The following is a 20,547-nucleotide window of genomic DNA, read 5'->3' on the forward strand; positions in this document are numbered from 1 at the left end:
GTTTGGCTTTGCTTTATTCTTATAATGAAAAAAACATTCTTTTCTGTGTAATCCATCTATATTACTGTACTTACTGTCATTAAGTTCTAGATTCTGGCTGTGGTGAAAAACACTTTTCCCATCCCTAAAAGCTTAGGGGATAGGATCAAGGACCTTCAAAGGCAGAGTGGGTTACTTTAAGCATGAAAGAATTTGCTGTTTTTTCTTACTCTACCCTACTTTGAGAAAAGCCTATTTGGGGAAACCCCTACATTACACTAGCCCAGTAGAAAGCGAGTGTTCACGTTAACAAAGTCTCCTCTTTTCAAAGGAAATTGCCCTCAGTGCTCTAAACTTTCCCAATACTTTTGAATGTTTATATATCACTTACCACTTGTCAGCATGGCTTAGGAACAAGAAGTCCAGAAAATCTCTAAAGCACAAATGTTAGGCCCTGCTGTCAATTAAAGTTAATCAGAGTTAATAATAATTAACTCTATGAATAGTTAATTAATAGAGAGGATCTCTTAAAAAGAATGGATGTCAGCAGAGAAAATAGGCTTTGATTTATAAAACTTTCACTCACAGGTACTTTAGGAGCAACACCTTATACCAAAAAAGTGAGAATTGCTTGGATTCATCTTATGCTGATTTCAGTGGCCACATGCTGAAAGATTTCACACTACTGTTTAGGACCTGTGGTAAGGAAAGACAGCGGGACAAGGTGCAAAACCTTCGCTTAGTGTGTTATTCTGGTTCCTAAGCACAGAGAATCATGCTGGATGTGGTCTGAGGTTGCTGCCCATAGCCCATGTGAAGCATTCACCCACTGCTCAGGTACATACATTTTCTCCAGGTCCCCAAATCCCGAAAATGCTCCTTTTGGGATGACTTGAAGCTTGGTGAGAACAAACCTCCTGAAAAGAGAGTGGACAAAAAATATCACAACCTACCCATTCATTGATAAGGCATCGAGTGCCTAACGTATAATAGCAGATAACAGCCAAGATATACCGAGTGCTTGCCATTTAGTAGTGCTTACGATTGCTTCTCCGTGGTCTCTTTCCACCCACACCACAAAGCAGTGATGTTGGCAGTATTGTTATCCCCATTTTGTATAAGAGGAAACTGAGGTTTAAGGAGGTTAGCAAACTTACCCAGGGTCACATGGCTAATACGTGGCAGAGCTAGGATATGAACCTTCTTGTCACCACTACTCCATTTGACTCCTACAGCTCTGTGAGGCCCCTTCTCTTTCTCCATTCCAACTCCCAATACCTCCTCCCTATTATCCTTCTTAGCTGACCTTGCTTCTTACTTCAGAGAAAATGAAACCAGTAGAAGAGAACTTCCTCATGCTCTCACATGGCTCCCAGCCATCCTCCCAACTGTACCTGGGCTTTATATACCTTGCCTTTCCTCCTGGTACCATGGGTGAGCTGTCCAGGGTCCTGACTAAAAACAGTCCCTCCGACCCCTGCCATATCTCTTTCCTTGTCTTGTAGTGAAGGTAGCCACTACAGCAATTCCCCCCTTTCTTTCATACATTTCCTTCCCATCAGTATACAGACATGCCTTAATTTCTCCCATCTAAGAAAAGTCTTAACCTCAGCCACCTTCATCTTTTGCCATTTTCTGCTGCTTGAAATATTTGCCTCACACCTGCCTCAAGATTCCTTCCAATGGCTCCTCATCTCAGTCAGGAAAAAAACCCTCTTGTATTGTGTTGACCAAAAGGTTCATTCGTTTTTTTTCTGTAAGATGGATCTAGTAACACTTAGTTGTCTTTAACTTCATTCAAAACAATTTTGTTAGATTGTATGTGACAGCTGTCATATCAGCGTGCAATGAAAAAAAGACTTATCAAAATTGGTGAATTTTTATGTGGCCATTTTGATATTGAAGATGGAAGAAAAAAAGCAACATTGTCGGCATATTATGCGTTATTATTTCAAGAAAGGTAAAAATGGGACTGAAGTGCAAAAAAAGATTTGTGCAGTGTATGGAGAAGGTGCTGTGACTGATGGGATATGTCAGTGGTTTGCGAAGTTTTGTGCTGGAGATTTCTCGTTGGATGATGCTCCACGGTCGGGTAGACCAGTTGAAGTCGATAGCGATCAAATCGAGACATTAACTGAGAACAATCAATGTTATACCATGAGGGAGATAGCCGACATACTCAAAATATCCAAATCAAGCCTTGAAAATCATTGGCACCAGCTTGGTTATGTTGATCACTTTGCTGTCTGGGTTCCACATAAAGCGAAAAAAAAACCCTTCTTGACCATATTTCTGCATGCGATTCTCTACTTAAACATAACAAAAACATTCCGTTTTTAAAACAAATTGTGACTGGCGATGAAAAGTGGATACTGTACAATAACGTGGAACAGAAGAGATCGTGGGGCAAGCGAAATGAACCACCACCAACCGCATCAAGGCCAGTCTTCATTCAAAGAAGGTAATGTTGTGTATATGGTGGGATTGGAAGGGAGTCCTCTATTATGAGCTCCTTCCAGAAAACCAAACAATTAATTCCAACAACTACTGCTCCCAGTAGACCAACTGAAAGCAGCACTCAATGAAAAGCATCAGGAATTAGTCAACAGAAAATGCATAATCTTCCATCAGGATAATGCAAGACCGCACGTTTATTTGATGACCAGGCAAAAACTGTTACAGCTTGGCTGGGAAGTTGATTCATCTGTTGTAGTTACCAGACATTGCACCTTGGGATTTCCATTTATTTCAGCCTTTACAAAATTCTCTTAATGGAAAAATTTCAATTCCCTGGAAGACTGTAAAAGGCACCTGGAACAGTTCTTTGCTCAAAAAGATAAAAAGTTTTGGGAAGATGGAATCATGAAGTTGCCTGAAAAATGGCAGAAGCTAGTGGAACAAAAGGATGAATACATTGTTCAATAAAGTTCCTGGTGAAAATGAAAAGTGTGTCTTTTATTTTTACTTAAAAATCAAAGTCACATTTTGGCCAACCCAATATATCATGGCCTGCAGGACCCTATAGGATCTTCCCACTCTCCCTTCCCGTATCTCCTCTAACTTCAATTTTGACAGCTCACACCATTGCTTATCTCATTCTCTTCATAGTAATCTCTTGCTATTCTTTGTACATGCCAGGTTCCTTCTTGCCTAATATTTCTGCATTTGCAATTCTCTCTTCCTGGAGCATTCCTCTCTCAGATATCCTTGTTGCTTGCTCTTTGGTCCAGCTGCTTACTCACATGTCACTTTCTCAGTGAGGCTTTCCCTAACCACCCTATTTAAAATGACAATTTTCCCAACTTAGTCCCTTAACCCCTTTCTTCATAGTACTTCTGACATGTTATACTTTATATTATCTATTTATGTATTCATATACTTATTTATTTTTTACCCATAGCTAGAATGCAAGCTCTGTGAAGGGAGGAATTTTTGTCTGATTTGTCTACTGTTGTATACCAAATGCCTAGAACAGTGGCTGGTACATGACACATATTCAGAAAAACATTTCTTGAATGGCTATTGAAGTCTGAGAGTTCAGGGCTTGAGGGTAGCATTACAAGCGACTCTTTGGGAATCTCTACCGTGGGAATACTATTTCTTCCTCTGCCTTTCCTCCCTCCCACTTTCTCTTACTTTGCAATTGGTTAATAGGGAGTTGGTTTTCTTTCCACTTTAATCCTTCCTTCTGCAAGGCAGTCTGTCAGTAGGAATTCAGTACTGTGGACTTGGATAGTTTCACAAACTTTCATTGCTTTTATTCCTATTATTTATTGGTATCATACGTGAAATTCCCATTTCACATAAAGTTATTGTTCAGGCAAACAGTTCTTTTCTTCCACTTTGTTTGTTTGCCTTTGGCCACCATGTGCACCAGCTCCATGGTGAGGATTCATGAGAGAGAATCCTGTGCACTTTTCTCGCTCTGGAGGAGTTTATATACATGGGAAGGCAAAAACAGAAGCCTTGGAATCACCAGGAAACAGATGTGGGATATAGTTGATGTAATAACTATAGATGTTATACAGGAATGAAATGTGAAATATCCCGAAGTACATAAATATATAAGAGGAAGATTGGAAGGAGTGGGTGAATTTGAGCCTGGGTCTCAGAACTATCCGATCATACTAAAAGCATAGTCTCTGTGAAACTATTGGATCTAATTTAGGATTGAGTGTAATGGTTCTAGAACAGTATCAACTTCTAGAACACTCGTCTGAAAAGAGTCAGGGTCAGTTCATAGTCTCATAATGTACTCAATCTTAGTTAACATGGACAAGTTCCTTTTGTTCCTATTTATCACAAGACAGAAGAATGATGAAAACAAATTGGTAAAAGCAAATAATAAAATTGCTTTAAACTACCCAATCAGTCTAAAATTTCAAGGGAGTTGAAATATTAGGGTAAATATTAGTTAATAAGATGTGCAAAGAGTAGAATCTTGGATAATTGACTCTATTTAATAACGGGTCAACTAGATAGTTCTCTTTGGTTCAACTCTAGTAGCAGGCACATTTTCTAAAAATTTCAACATCTGTGCCTGTATTAAGTGGTTCAAACTAATTAATATAATTAAATGTTTTTGAAGATTGAAAGTCTTGACTTCCATTTCCTGAAATGCTATAAATTAGATAACCTGAAGATATTTCCACCAAAGATCACCCAGACATTGTCTATAAAACATAACCACTATTGTTTTAATTGCATAGCTGAGCTTATTAGAAAATATAAGAAATTCCTAGGGTCCTACAGTAGAACAACTGAAAACCAGATGGAACCTTGAGTTGTGAATGTAAACAGAATTCTAAGAGGGTTAAATTGAAGTCAGTGTATTTGGCGGGGTGGGGAAGAAGGGAGGAGTGGGGAGAGGGTTGTCTGGACTTGGTAGACAAGGAATTTGTGTTTTGATGCCCAACTGGTACATGAGATGAAACATGGATGATGGAATGCAAAGATCTGTTTCTGTGTGTCATTTGTCTGTCTACCTAGCTACCTGCCTACCTACCTATCACATGTGCATTCTAGAAAGAAAGATACAGAAAATGGAGAACAGGCAACTTTCAATGAAATAACATGTGGATAATTTCCAGAAATTATGAAAGGCATAACTCCTCAGATTCAGAAATCTCAACAAGTTCCAGGAAGGATAACAAATCCACTGCTGGATACCTGTGAATTAAAACTGTAGAGCCAAAAAAGAAAATATTTTAAATGCAATCAGAGAAAAAAAGACATATTATCTTCAAAGAAAAAACAATTAGAAAACTTCGTAAAAATATCTTCAAAATTATTAGAGAAAATAACTGCCAGTTTAGAATCCTGTGCCCAGAAATAATCATTCAAACGTGAGGGTAAAATAAAGACACTTTTAGACAGATTTAATTAGCCATTAACAAAGTTTTAAGCAAAAGAATTCCCTTAGAAAATAAGATAATTTAATCCAGTAGGAAGTCTCCAAAAATAAGAAGGAATAGTGAACAAAGAAATTAATGCTCCTTATTGAATAGATTTGTTTTTCATAATGGTTGGAAAATTCACCTATTTAATAAGGAACACTAAAAAAGTGTTGACCAAGAAGTGGGTCACAAAGGAAAGCAAATTGTTATCAAACAAATCATTTTCTTTGACAATGATGCATTTGAATTACTTAGAAGTCAGTAATAAGAGATAATTATCCCCACCGCCCCGCCACATGTACACACGCATTTGGAGAGCCAAAACAAAACCAAATCAAACAAACAAAACACTCTTTTAAATCATACATGGGTCAAAGGAGAAATTACATTAATAATTGGAAATTATTTGGAATTGAATCATGAAAATGCAACATATCAAACTTATGAGATGCAGCTAAACTGCTTCTTATAGAGAAATTTGTAGCTTTAAATTATTATGCCAGAAAAAGAGACAAAAAAAGATGGAAAATTAATGTGCTAACACAGGAAAGTAGTGAAAGAACAACAGAATTGTGTTAACAGAAAACTATAAAGCAATGTTCATTCCATTTCTGGCTAGAACTTAAAATGCAAACTCAAAAGCAGTTTAATAAAAAAAAAGGTAAAATGAGGGGCTGTTGATAGAGATGTTTTGAGAAGATAAACACTCATGTAGACATTAAAACTTGATATATAGAGTTTAAGTTTTAATTTTTCATTTTAGAAATAAAGCAAATGAGAGTGTAACAGATTAACTTTAAACACATTGCAAAATTTGTTTGCCTTGAGAGAAGAAACCTAGAAGAGTAGAGAGGAAACAATAATAAAGATAAGAGCAGAAATACATTAGAGAGGATCAACAAAATCAAAAGCTAACTCTTTGGAAAGATTAAGAGACTAAAAAGAAATCGGTTCGTATCAACCAAGGGGAAAAAAACCCCAATAAAACAATGAGAGACATGAAAAATGTTTTACAAATAAAACATGTTTTAAATCAGAGAGCCCTAAGAACAATTTTATAACATTAGATTTTAAAAAATCAGTATGGATAATTTTCCTAGAAATATATACTTACTAAAACTGACTCATGAAGATGTAGAAAACTGAACAGATCTATAATGATCAACAAATTGGATTGGTAGTTAAAACCTATTCACCAAAAACAAGGTCAGCATCGTATGATTTTAGAAGTAAATTCTACCCCTTTAAAGTGATGGAAAATCTCAATCTTTTACAAACTATTCCAGAGACTAGCAAAAGATGGAATGTTCTTCAACCCATTTAATGTGGCTGGTGTAACACCAGTAATAAAATAGACAAGGACAATAAAAGAATGGAAAGATTTAGACCAATCTCACTTATTAACGTAATTGGAAAAAATCTGAAATAGTGTAGTGACAGTGTATATCCAAATGGAGGCTAAACGAATAATGTATCATTATAATTTGGTTTTGTCCCAGATTTCAAGGGTTGCTAAATATTAGATAACTCTATTAAAGGAAATTTCCACATTAAGAAATTAAAAGTGAAAAATCACATGATTTTATTAATAGGCATAGAAAATATATTTGGTAAAAACCCAAAACATTTTGACAAATGAGAAAAGGGGGGAATATTCTTAATCTGATAAGGGGTAAAATCTATCAACCACTACAATAAATATCATGCTCAGTGATGAAATATTAGACACATTCCAGTTAAAGTTAGGAATGAGGCAAGGATATCTACTATTATACCTTCCATTCAGTATTGTGCTAGATGCCCTAGCCTGTACAGTAAGATAAAAAAATATATATAGGGCTTCCCTGGTGGCGCAGTGGTTGAGAGTCCGCCTGCCGATGCAGGGGACGTGGGTTCGTGCCCCGGTCCGGGAAGATCCCACATGCCGCGGAGTGGCTGGGCCCACCAGCCATGGCTGCTGAGCCTGCGCGTCTGGAGCCTGTGCTCCGCAATGGGAGAGGCCACAACAGTGAGAGGCCCGCGTACCACAAAGAAAAAAAAAAAATGTATGGAGGAAGATGTGGATTAATCAATAAGGGATGCTGAAACTATTGATTATCCTTGTGGATAAAAATAACACCTTTGCTTATTACCATATTAAAATCTTAGCTTCAGGTTTATTAAAAATCTAAATGAGGAAAATCAACACTTTAAAATTTTTAAATAAAATATAACATTCTATTGAGGAGACTTTCTTTAAAAAGGACACAAAAATTGAAAAGCTGATAGATTGGACAATAATAAACTTAAATTTTCTCTAAAACAAAGATATATTGTAGGTTGGAGAAAGATATTTGCAACACATACAACTAACATGGGTTAGTGTCCAGAATACAAAGAACTTTACAAAATTATGAGAAAAATACAAACAACCCAGTAGAAAGATAGGCAAAAGATACGAACAGGCAGTTCAAATAGGAGAAAATGCAAATGGCCAATAAACATATGCAAAGATGCTCAACTTCACTAGTAATCAAGAAAATGCAAATTTAAGCAATAATTAGGTACCTTTAAACACCATCATATTGGCGAACAATAAAAGGAAGACCTCACAATAACAGTGCTGGTGAGGCAGTGGAATAATAGGACATTTTCTACACTCTTGAAGGGTAATTTTCTACAAGTACTTTCAGTAGCCATCTGGCAAAATGTATTAAAGTCAAAGAAACAAATGCCTTTGAATCCAGTTATTCTATGTCTCCTGGCCACATGTGCACCTGGAGACGGGTAAAAGATTAACCACTGCAACATCATTTGTTATCGTAGAAAACTGGAGACAAATGCTCATAAACAAGGGGATGAATAAATATTAATAAACTATGATATATTGACACAATGCCAAATTATAAAGCAGTGAAAAGGAACAAATTGACTGGAGCTACATACAACAATCTGGATAAATTCCCAAAGCATAATGTTGAGAAAAAAAGTCAATTATATGCACAGTATGTGCAGTATGATATGATTTTCATAGAGGTTAACAACATACAAAATAAAACAGTGTACTGTTTTTTATGAATCTTGTTTTTTCATTCCATATTTTTGATGTTTTGACATCTTGGGGTTTGCTGACTCTGGAGGGACCACTCCTCCTAGGGCTAACTCCTAGAGATAGCAAACAACTGGCCTGAGAGTGTGCCTTTCTTATGCAAACCAACTAATCCATACCCGCAAGCACCTCCTTTAAGGGGCCCTTACACTCTGGGCCACCATTCCTCTGTCCTAATCATCCCAGGGAAGCTCCTACACCACAGAGTCCACTGAAATTATTTACACTAGCCAATCCTAAACCTGTTTACCCTGTTTCACCCATTTTTTTTCCCTTGGAAGCCACAATAAAATGTTTTCCCCCAGCTCCCTCTGCCTCATGACCAACCCTGGTGCTTCCCCATGTGCCCCCTTCTCCTGGGAGCTGTGAGAATAACAAACTATCTTTTCAATGGTAGTTTTCTCCTAATCTTTTGGCCTCACCATACTCAAATAGTAATAAAACCTATATTGCAAAACATGTTTAGAGATGCATACATATCTATCAAAAGGAAAATTCTGAGAATCACAACACCAAAGTCAGCATAGTGTTTACCTCTGTGACAAGAAGAAAAGGAGTGAAACACAACTGTATCTAAAATGTTTTGTATTTTTAAAAAAGATCTAAACCATTTTGACCAAACGTTAAGAGTTGGCAAAGCTGAGCGGTGCTTTATGAGTGTTTATGATACCATTCTCTACGCTTCATACTTGAAATATTTCATAATTAGTTTTTCAAGATTGAAATTCTCACCAGGCCATATCCCAAGCATCATTTATTTATCTGTTTGTTTTTAAACAGGGAGAGCTATTTAAAAGTATCATCATACCCTTCATGTCAGATGGCAACTTTACTTCACTCTGTTAAGGGGGCATGAAGTGCCTGAACGATTTCTGTAAAGATGCACAGTTCATCAAGATGGCTCTGAAAAGAAAATTTTCTTCACTATATTGCAAGTTACTTAATGTCTCTTCCATGATAAATGGGGTGGGTGGGGTTTATTTTTTTTTTTCCTGGAATGGAGAAGCTTTAGGATTCCCTTGAACTCTGTCTCTGTCAGAAGCAATCCATATCTTGGGCAGTCCATTCACCCTTGGCCAAATTTAATTCCTCTTTGTGGATTAAAGGAGAATAATTTAAAAGATCCCATAAAAAGCTTTCTGGCAGCCTGGAAAACAGCCAATATTCTTTTTGAGGAAGCTGCCTTTTTATGATGTGGCCCAAGTTTAAATGACACTGGGCTCTGTGTTCTTTGAATTTCACACAAGTTTAAAAAATTAAAGTGCGAACAGCTTGGCCCAGGATATACAAAAAGAAATTGATCATCATCCTGACCTCAAAATGCCAAGAGTTTTTGTGCTTCACACTCTTTAGGTCAAACTGCTACCCTAATTAACTTTCTGGGAATGTGTCCAGGAAAACTATCTAAGGGGGTGGATTGAACTAAATGAGGAAATCATCCAGAAAAAAAGAGAGTTTAAATAACTTGCTTTGGCTTTTTACCATGACCCAGGAGATAACTACCCCGCTGTCAAAATCATTTAGGCACCTAATTGGTTGTATTTCTCATGTTGTTACACATGAGTCTTGAAGCCAGTGGGGCAGCCAATAGTAGGAAGGAAGAGGTGGGAAGGTAGGAAGAGGTGGGAAGGTAGGAAGAGGTGGCTTCCTTATATAACTGGACTTTAAGGTTTTTTTAAAGAAAAAAAAAAACTTCACATTTTGGCATAAGTCTTAACTGCCTAGATGTGGGGTGCTTTGTAATGTGTAATTTGAGGTGCTCTGTAAAACACAGAGAAATTGGTTCAACTAGCATTAGCCCTTCATCCACCTTCTGGCTGTGTATGAAAATGCCAGTGATTCATTGGGGGTTGCAAAGCCTCTCATGGGGTTTCTTGGGATAGAGGTGTCAGTGTTCTTTGTATCCTTCTTCCATAGCATGGTGGAGACTCTCGTCCTTAACCTTAAACCAAATGTATTAAAGCAGAGGTATTAGGAGAACTATTTAAAGGGGTTGTCACTCATTTCCTACAAATCTGGAAGACATAGAGCCTGGCTTAGGACTAAAGTCTGACCTCTAAAGGTGAGAAGTGGCCAGCTGCTTTGGGAGAGGGCTGCAGTTCCACAGAACCCACAGTTCCACAGTGTGGGTTTCCCAGAAGCCGGACCTATACCCAGCTGAAGGGAGCTGGATTCTCATCCTCAAAAAAATGGACTTGCCTACATAGTGACCAGACCCCAAAAGAAAACCTGTCTGGAGCTTCTACTCCCGGAAGCCAGTGAGAGGAAGGAACTGCTCTCCCAGAACCACAGATGGAGGTCATAAGAATTAGCCTTTGAATATCTGCCACACCCAGAGGGGTCCAAAGCCAGGTGGCCACTGTGCCATCAGTGCTGGATCCAGTTCCTTTCCCTCCAGTCTCTCTACCTCCTAGGCCCAAGCCAGGCAAGGCCAGAAACAACAGCAAGTTGGGGAGGAATTAATAAGGAAGAGAGAAGAAACACCCCCTTCCTCACCAGTAACAGGTTTCTGAGTCTGAAGTGGGCCCAAACAGTGGAATAGGGAGGTTTTAAATAGGATGAAAAAGTGGACCTTTAATAATAGTCAACACTAGACTTTCATGACATTTATGAGACTGGAACAGCTGTGGCACCTGCCCTGAATTTCATCTGGGATGGGGGAAAATAAGTCAACAGAGTAGGGTTTGCCTGCCAGTGGTAGGAAAGAAGAGAGCTACTTCTGGTTGTACCCTGTTGAATCCATCTTGATCAATATGTTATGATTTCTGAGTTGGTGAAAACCTTCCCCAAGTCTTCCTCTGTAGAACTTTATCTGTGAGAGAAAAAGTATTATGAACTTAAGTGGGAGAAGGAATGGAAAGCATTCTTATTCTTATTTCCTCCCCTGTTATTTAGCTCTTATTCCCTGGGCTGTCAATGAACAATTTAGGACAGAGAGAGTAATTTGGCTTCTCCTTTTGGTGCAGTTTGACGTAGAAGAAACATTTGCAAGTCAGAGCCCCAGCCATGGGGATTATCTACATAATAGCAGAATGGCTGGCTAAAGGAAGGGAAATGCTTGCCCAGATGTTCAGTTTCTATTGACCTTCTATTCAGTTAAAGTTCCAGATAATCTGTCTCATGTAGACACTGCCACATGCTATTGTGTCAACTCGCGATACCATGATGTTTTCTTTAGGAGAGAAAATTTATGGTTGTAGGATAGAAACACATGAGGCGGGCGCCACTCCAAACCCAGCTCCCAGGACACCTCGCTGTCCCCTGAGTCTCCAGGATTTCCCCTCACCAACCTTCCTGGAGTGGTGATTCTTCAATTTTACCATCTCCAGTGAACAGGGATTTCTAATAGCTCTTTTGAATCTGCTTTCCTTTTTATTCCACTTATGTCCCCTTATCTCAACATCTGTGCTGGGCTGATAAAGGGGATGTTGGCTCTCCTGCTAACTGTATATCACTGCTGACTTTATCTCCTCCTTTGTATAACCTTTATATCAAGGTGTTGGAGACTTTTTTATTTTTCCTGTCTCCCTCCTCCCTTGTTTGCACTGAGTGGCCCTGGAATTATTCTCTACACCACGTTTTATCACCTGTTCACTTTCATTTTATCAGCTTTGCACTTTCGTCATCTTACCTGAATCTGATGCCTTATTTGTAACTCATTTATATGAAAGCTCGGGATGAAGAAGGAACATGGTGAAGAGAAAAGACCACTAGGGTAAAAAATTAGAAATCTGGGTTCCATTCTGGCTCTGCTACAAAGTATGCAAATAACTGAGAAAAGTCAGGTCCAATCTGTAAAGTGAGGGGGATGGGCCCAATGATCTGTAAAGCCTTAGAAGATAGATTTTACACGGTGGTTATGTAGTGGAATCATACTCAAATGCTCTCCCATTTCAGTCACATTCTGTTTAAAGCAAAAGAAATAATTTTACATTAAGTGCTCAACACAGAATGAAGCCCATCATAGGGGATTACTGAATGGTACCTAGCCCTCCTTTTTCTCTAGTCAAGGTTAAAATCACTTGAGCCTGCCCTTTCCTTCCCATCCCTCTGCCACCACTCAGGCAAGACCCTCATCCCCTCATGTCTACAGCCTTGGCTGTGACCTACTAACAGGATTTCCTCCTCTGGTCTCTACTGTCTAGTCTGTCTCATCTAAGACCAGAGTGTTCCTTCTAACACTGCTTGCCTCAACACTCTCCTACTCAAAAGCAAGACAAAACAAAAGAAAAAAAGCCAACAAAGATTAAAGACACGTAAAGCCCCTTCAATTGCTTGCCAGTACCTCTGGGAATCTTAGCTCATTTGTCATCCATTTGAGGCACTCCACAGTCTGCCTCCACTACTTTTCAGAGAAATGTTCTACTACTTCCTACATAGAAACTCTAGCCAGGGCCTCACCATTAATACGTGGCTTGTGTTGTATATGTACTGAAATTCCATGGGTGTATGTCCAGTCTCCCTAAGTATATGGAATGGTCTCATAGAGCAGGAACCATGCCCCTTGTCTGTATTCCAAAGGGCCTCATTTTATCAGTGCTTTGTGTATTTCGAATATTAATGCATGTTAGTAGATGGGGGATGATGTACATAATGGCAATAGCTCTAAGTTTTAGGTGTATGAGCATCTCTAAATCACAGAATTTTTGGCCCTTTAAAGTTATTCCAACCGTACCAATCAGTTTTGTTCAAAACCTAGAACATACATGAATGATGAAAAAGAAATCCAGCTTTCTAGGAATTTAATACAGACTTGGTGAAGAATATAGAAAGGGTTTCTTAGGATATGGGAGAGCAGTTGGTAGAAAGTAAAAACTGCAAACTATTGGCCCATGAATTGAATCCGGCTCCAGACATGTTTTGTTCAGCCCACACAGTATTTTAAAGAAATTTGAATTGGTTGCCAGCACTTCAAATTGTGAAAGTTCATCTAAAATTGCAGATTTGTGGCCTCTCTTGAAGACTTAGAATATCTAGCAACACTGGGCTCCATTCCCACATAACTGCGGTTGGCTACAGTTGAGTGATGGCTGACACAGCATCAGCTACCGGTTGGTCAGATTCCTTGCTGGCTCGTTCTTCTGTCTTGTGCCCTACGACTTTGTGTTTGGGATTTCTGGTACTTGAAAAGCTAGTCTGAATGGGTTTGAACCTTTTAGAACCCAGTGGTTCTCAACCTTGGGTGCATATGAGAATCACTTGGGGCTGTTTTTGTTGCTGTTGTTTTCTACATACTTATAAACGCCTGAGCCCCACCTGTGGGTGGGTGGTGCAGTCAGGAATCCTTATTTTAAAAGCTCCCTAGGTGATTCTCATGCACTGTGAACATTAGGAACACCTGCTTTGCAGGGACAGCACAAAGAACCAGCAGCAAGCTGCCTTGATCAGTAGTTAGGGAGTTGGCATGATGGGGAAGGTGTTTACAAAGCTGCTCCTATCCCAAATCTCAGTACATGGTTGAGGGGTAATCTAAGCAGTTCCTTATAATCTAGGAGCAGTAGGAAACCCTAAATTAGACATCACCATGATTCACTGGAATAACAGCACATACATAGGACATGTGCATGTTCCCTTGGAGACCTCCTTCTTCAGTCAATGGAGCTTAAGTTTTTGGCTGGGGCTGGATCAGGGTGGAGAGGACTTGAGCTCAGAGGGTGTATAGTGCTATGAATAAGAGTCATGTATTTCACAGTAAAGAAGGAGGGCATTGAATGAAAGTGAGACAGCAAGCCAGAGAGGGGAGTCCAAGGGACAGGACCAGGGGCAGATTTTGAAAGTCAGAGTCAGAGAAAGTCCATTTGTTCTTTTGACAAATATTTATCGTGTTCCTACTTATATGTCTGACACTGTTCTAGGCCCTGATGACATAGTGGTAACAAAGACAAAGTGTCTTCTCCGATGAGTTTATATTCTAGCCAGAGAAGTAAGGAACGAGAAAAAATTTGAGAAAAAAAGCAGGTACAGTCATGGGGCAATTACTTGGAATGAAAGGAAGGTCAGTGATGTATAAATTAACAACTATAAAGAAGAAACAGTTCTTTAAAAATTATATCCTATGGATTGATGGAGAGAGAGAGAGAGAGAGGAGGGAGGCAGGGAAGGAGGGGGTGGGAGAGAGAGCGAATGAGCTACCATATACAGTTATTCATTTACTGATCAACTACTAATGACACACATTATCTAAAGTTCTGGGAAAAGCAATGGTGAGCAAGATACATTTCTTGCCCTACCAATTTTAATTCTATTGTGATATACATATACATATATATATAATCTAATAATTATAGTACAGAGTGTATGGTGATGATGACAATGGGCATTTTTAGCACTTGCTGTGTCAGGCACTATGCTAAATATTTCATTTGCATGACTTCCCTAGTGGTGCAGTGGTTAAGAATCCACCCACCGATGCAGGGGACACGGGTTCAAACCCTGGTCTGGGAAGATCCCACATGCCACGGAGCAACTAAGCCCGTGTGCCACAACTACTGAGCCTGCGCTCTAGAGCCTGCGAACCACAACTACTGAGCCCGTGTGACACAACTACTGAAGCCCGTGTGCCTAGAGCCTGTGCTCCGCCACAATAAAAGCCACTGCAACGAGAAGCCCGCGCACCGCAATGAAGAGTAGCCCCTGCTCACCGCAACTGGAGAAAGCCTGCGCGCAGCAAGGAAGACCCAACACATCCAAAATAAATAAATAAATAAATAAGTGGATTAGTCCACAGCATGGAATATTTCATTTGCATTATCTAATATAATCCTCAAAAACCACCTTATGAAGTAACTATACTTGTATCTATTTATAGATGAGAGCATTGAGTTAAGAGTGGTGTAGCAAGTTGATCAAGGACACAGTGGCAGATCTGATTTTCAAAGTCAAGTCTGGCCCCCAAAGCCCATGCTCACATATGTATATGTGAATTCATATATACATGAGAGGGATAAGAGGTTGGGGCCAGGGCTGGTAAGATTTTAATGGGGGCAAGTGGGATGAATGAGATCAAAGCAGATCTGGAGCTTAGATGTTTTTTTAAAAAGCAGTACCAGGTTAAGTTAATTCAAAGGGGGGACTGCAGTCATTTCAGGTTGTGCTGGGAATTTGGGAAAACACAAAGATGGCTCAAGAAGGTGCAAGGGAAAATCTTATTAGAAATTCCTCTGAAGGCCAGTCTTACTACATTAATTCAGAACTGGATTTTTGTTACTCTAGATTCTGGGTCTTGGTCTGCATAGAATTCAGGGCTGCCCTTACTCTGTTGGAGTGAATAAACAGAATTCCACTTTAATGACTCGCCAGGGTCTCAGACAGCATTTGATAAAATGGCAAATATATTAAGCCTCTGAAGCAGTTCTTTCGGTCCCTTTGGTTAATGTCAACCTGGTTTAACTGTGATTTTTATTGACAACATTTAGCTCAAGAGGGAATAATGAAAGGCGACTGGCACGTAAAGGTCAGTGTGGGGCAACTTCTGCTCAGATATAGGAGGATTAACTAGGGATAAACTTCCTTCTGGAATCTATGGGCTCTGCCTGACTGTGACAGTCACTGAGAATGAAACCACAAGAACAGCACCAAAAAAAGTCATCACTGCTCCATGAACCAAAGATAAGTTTAAGTCTTTCATAATGCACTTAAAACTAATTTCCGTTTTCTATTTGTGAGTTTCACACATTTAATCAAAAAGCATATGCGTTGAATAATTATCTTTTACTGACTGTAAAATGCAAATGTCGAATGTTCAAATGAACTCTGTTAGAGACAAGAACAAATGAATGAAACTATTTAAAATAGATTCAGAGAAAAGCAAACAAGACATTGCTCAGAATGCAACCCTGGATCCAAAATCACTCCTCAGATAATAAAAATGTTATTTATTACAGGATTTTGAAGAATGCTTTATTTAATCGTTAAGGTAATAATCTGATGATATCTATACCTAATCCTTAAGACCAACATGTATTTTGACAGAAAAAGATTCTTGAAAAATTTAATTTCCTCTGTGAGGATAAGAAGAAAGCATTATTTAACATGGTTTCTTTTGAATATGGACCAGAGATTTTACTGGAAATCAAGATAAATACCTCTGCTTTGCATCAGAAGAACATTAACTATTAAGCACACATGATGCTTCTCTAGATACTAACTGCTAGCACAGAGCAGATCCTGAATAAATAGTTCCTACATTGTAATAGAGGCAAAGCATTATTTGTCTATACGACTTAACTGGTAGAAATAAAGAGTAATGGCCAGTAGAAACACAAGGACTCTATACTTCATTAAAAATATTACAATCTATAAATGATAATTTCTAGATTAACTGTGTGTGACAAATGCAACAATGATGTAATAGTATTGGTACCTTGCATTTAACAAAGAGGGTCATGTCTCCAATTTTTTGAGCATGGGATGTATTTCAGTTTACTCTAGGAATGAAATCTCTATCTTGGCTTTTGACATTTCCAATTTTGAAAACACCCATTGATCTAAGAAATAAATGTTCCTGTTAAACGAGGCCTTTGTACTAATTGAAGACTAAAACGTGGTGAAGAGCTGGGTCATTGCTGGTGGGATGCACTCTCCACCAGACTTTTCTAATTCTAAGCTGTGCAAAGCACATGGATCCTAGCTCGTGGGGACACTGACCAATGGCAAGGGGCTTAGCCTTGGCTGAGAGGAATAAAAAATGGGGGAAGTGAAGTAACATTTGGTGAAGACTTGCTATGTACAGCCATTGTTCAAGGCTGTTTACCACATGCTCTTACTTTTTTTTTTTTCTTGCGGTACGTGGGCCCCTCACTGTTGTGGCCTCTCCCGTTGCGGAGCGCAGGCTCCGGATGCGCAGGCCCAGCGGCCGTGGCCCACGGGCCCAGACGCCCCGCAGCACGTGGGATCCTCCCGGACGGGGGCACGAACCCTTGTCCGCTGCATCGGCAGACGGACCCTCAACCACTGCGCCACCAGGGAAGCCCCTGCTCTTACTTTTTAGTTCTCACTGCAGCGTAACAAAGTAAATTAGTTTTTTTCAAACTAACATACAGTTTGAGTGTATGTGTACAATTCTAAGAGTTTTAACACATGAGTAGATTCATGTAACCCTCACCACCACAGTCAGGATACAGAACAGTTCCATCCCATCTCCACAAAACTCACTGTGTTGCCCCTTTAAAGTCACACTGATTCCCACCCCTCCCCTCCCCTCCCCCACAGGTCTTAAGCCCTGGTAACCACTGATCTGTGTTCTGTTGCTACAGTTTTGCCTTTCTCAAATATTATATAAATGGTACGACCCAGTATATTACCTTTTGAGACTGGCTTTTTTCCATCAGTACTCTTCAATTAAGTTTGTCTTGTATATCAATAGTTTGTTTCTTTTTGTTGCTGAATAGTATTTCATTGTATGTATATACTACAATTTGTTTACTTATTCACTTGTTGAAGGACATTTGGGTTGTTTCCATTTTTGAGCGATTAGGACTAGAGCTACTGTAAACACTGATGTGCAGGGTTTTGTATGAATATACATTTTGACTTTTCTAGGATAAATACCTAGGAGTGAAATTACTGGGTTATGTGGTAAATGTAAATTTAACTGTATAGGAAACTGCCAAGTTATTTTGCAGAACAGCTTTACCATTTTGCAGTCTCACTAGTTGTATGTGACAGTTCCAGGTGTGCTGCATTCTTGTCAGCATTTGGTAGTATCAGTTTTGTTTTGTTTTTATTTTAGCTGTGCAGTTTTATCACATTGAGATTTTAATTACTTCCTTAATGGCCACTGAGGTTGAGCATCTCTTTATGTGCATCTTTTTGTCCCTTATATCTTCTTTGGTGAAGTGTCTGTTCATATCTTTACCCTGACATTTTTTTTGTTGTTTCCTTTCTGCTGAGTTCTGTTTTCCTTTTTTAGAACATAATCTGGATACATGTTCCTTCTTAGATATGTGATTTACAAATATTTTCTCCCACTCTGTAGTTTGTCTTTCATACTCCTGATAGTATGTTACACAGAGCAAAAGTTTTTAATTTTGGTAAAGTCCAGTTTATCTGTTGTTTCTTTTATGGGTAGTACTTTTAATGTTATATCTAAAAACTCTTTGCCTAACTCCAGGTCATAGAGATTTTCTCCAATGTGTTCTAAGAATTTTATAATTTTATATTTTACATTTAGATTTATGATCCATTTTGGGTTTGTGGTTAATTTTTGTATAAGGGGTGAGGTTTAGGTCAAGCTTCTTTTTTTGGATATGTTCCAACAGTATTTGTTTAAAAAGACTATCCTTTTGCCATTGAATCACTTTTGCACTTAAATCAATCAGCCATAATTGTGTGGGTTTATTATTGGACTCTCTAATCTGTTACATTGATCTGTGTCTATCCCTTTGCCAATGCCATATTTTCTTGATTACACTAGTTTTATAGTAAGTTTTGAAATTTCATAATGTGAATTCTCTTTATTCTTTTTTAGAATTGTTTTGGCTATTTTAATTCCTTTGCCTTTCCATATAAATTTTAAAATCAACTAATCTGTATTTATAAAAAACCTGCTGGGATTTTGAATGAAATTATATTAACCTACAGATCAGTTTGGGGAGAATTGACATCTTAACTATATTACTTTTTCCAATTATGAACACAACAGAGTATATCTCTTTTATTTAGGTCTTCTTTGGTTTCTTTCATCAGCATTTTGTAGCTATCAGGATACAGATCCTTTATTTTACAGGGTTTATAACTAAGAAGTTCATTTTTTTTAAATTGATTGTCAATGGTATTGGATTTTATTTTCTAATTGTTGTTCATTGTTAATTTAATATAAAATGACTTTTACTTGTTGCATCCTGCAGCTTTCCTAAACTCACTTATTACTTCTGGGACCATTTTTTTGAGATTGCATGGACTTTCTATATAGACAATCATATCATCTATTAATGGAAACAATTTTATTTCTTATTTTCCAATCTGAATGCCTTTTATTTATCTTTCTTGCCATATTGTACTGGAAAGGTTTCCAGTACTATGTTAAAGGGAAGTGGTGAGAGTGGACATTCTTGCTTTATTCCTGATCGACATTCTTGCCTTTCACCTCTCATGATTATGATATTAGTGGTAGCTATTTTTCTTGATGCTCTTTATCAAGTAGGAAGTTACCTTCTATTCCAGGTTTTCTGAGTGTTTTACTATGAGTGGATATTGAATTATTTTCAAATGCTTTTTCTACATTAATTTATATAATCTTGTTGTTTTTGTTCTTTAGTCTTTTCAGTCTGCAGGTTGCATTGCTTGATTTTCAAATATTAAAAGTCTTGCATTCTTGGGATAAACCCTACTTGGTCATTGTGTGTAATTCTTATTATATGTTGCTGGTTTTGATTTGCTTATATGTTGTTGAAGGTTTATCATCTGTGTTCATGGGGGGTATTAGTCCTTAGTTTTCTTCTGTTGCACTATCTCTGTCTAGTTTTGATATCAGAGCAATGCTGGCCTCATAAAATGAGTTTGGAAATGTCAGTTAGATCCACTTGACTGATGATGTTGTTCATTCTTCTAGATCCTTACTGATGTTATACCTACTTGCTCTTTTCATTACTGAGAAAGGAATGTTAAAGCCTCCAAATATAGCTGTAGATTTGTCCATTTCTCATTTCAGTTGTATCAATTTTTGCTTCATATATTTTGAAGCAATGTTGTCAGGTGCATACACATTTAAAATTATTAAGTCTTCTTGACCCTTTTGTCATTATGTATTGTGTCTTTTTATTCTTAGTAGTTTTCTTTGCTCTGAAGTCTACTATTTCTTTGCTCTGATGTTTGATATTAATGTAGCCACTCCTACTTTGTTTTGATCAGTGTTTGCATGATATATCTTTATTCATCCTTTATTTTCAACCTTCCTATAACATTATATTTAAAGTAGATTTTGTTTAGTGTATAGTTTAATGTCTTTATTTTAATTTGGGTGCTTAAGTTATTTACACATAAGGTAAATTATTAATATGTTTAGACTTAGGTCTATCATTTTCTAATTTGTTTCTTCTATTTTTTTACTCTGTTACCCCTTTCCTTCCTTCTTTTGGATTATTT

The 20,547-nt window shown here is 38.1% G+C and overlaps 1 protein-coding gene across 3 annotated transcripts in view; it reads right to left on the minus strand.

Annotated features, from left to right (window-relative positions):
• The window catches only part of FSHR (follicle stimulating hormone receptor), a 163,610-nt gene that overhangs the window by 95,362 nt on the left and 47,701 nt on the right, over window positions 1-20,547 (minus strand). For all 3 annotated transcript variants that reach the window (XM_024753493.1, XM_024753492.1, XM_024753494.1), the window contains exon 2: window positions 825-896. In XM_024753493.1, coding sequence (XP_024609261.1) covers window positions 825-896 — 72 coding nt within the window. The remainder of the gene's footprint in view (window positions 1-824; window positions 897-20,547) is intronic.

Source organism: Neophocaena asiaeorientalis, unplaced genomic scaffold (assembly GCF_003031525.2).
Source record: "Neophocaena asiaeorientalis asiaeorientalis breed wild unplaced genomic scaffold, Neophocaena_asiaeorientalis_V1.1 scaffold171, whole genome shotgun sequence".
Lineage (NCBI taxonomy): Eukaryota > Metazoa > Chordata > Mammalia > Artiodactyla > Phocoenidae > Neophocaena > Neophocaena asiaeorientalis.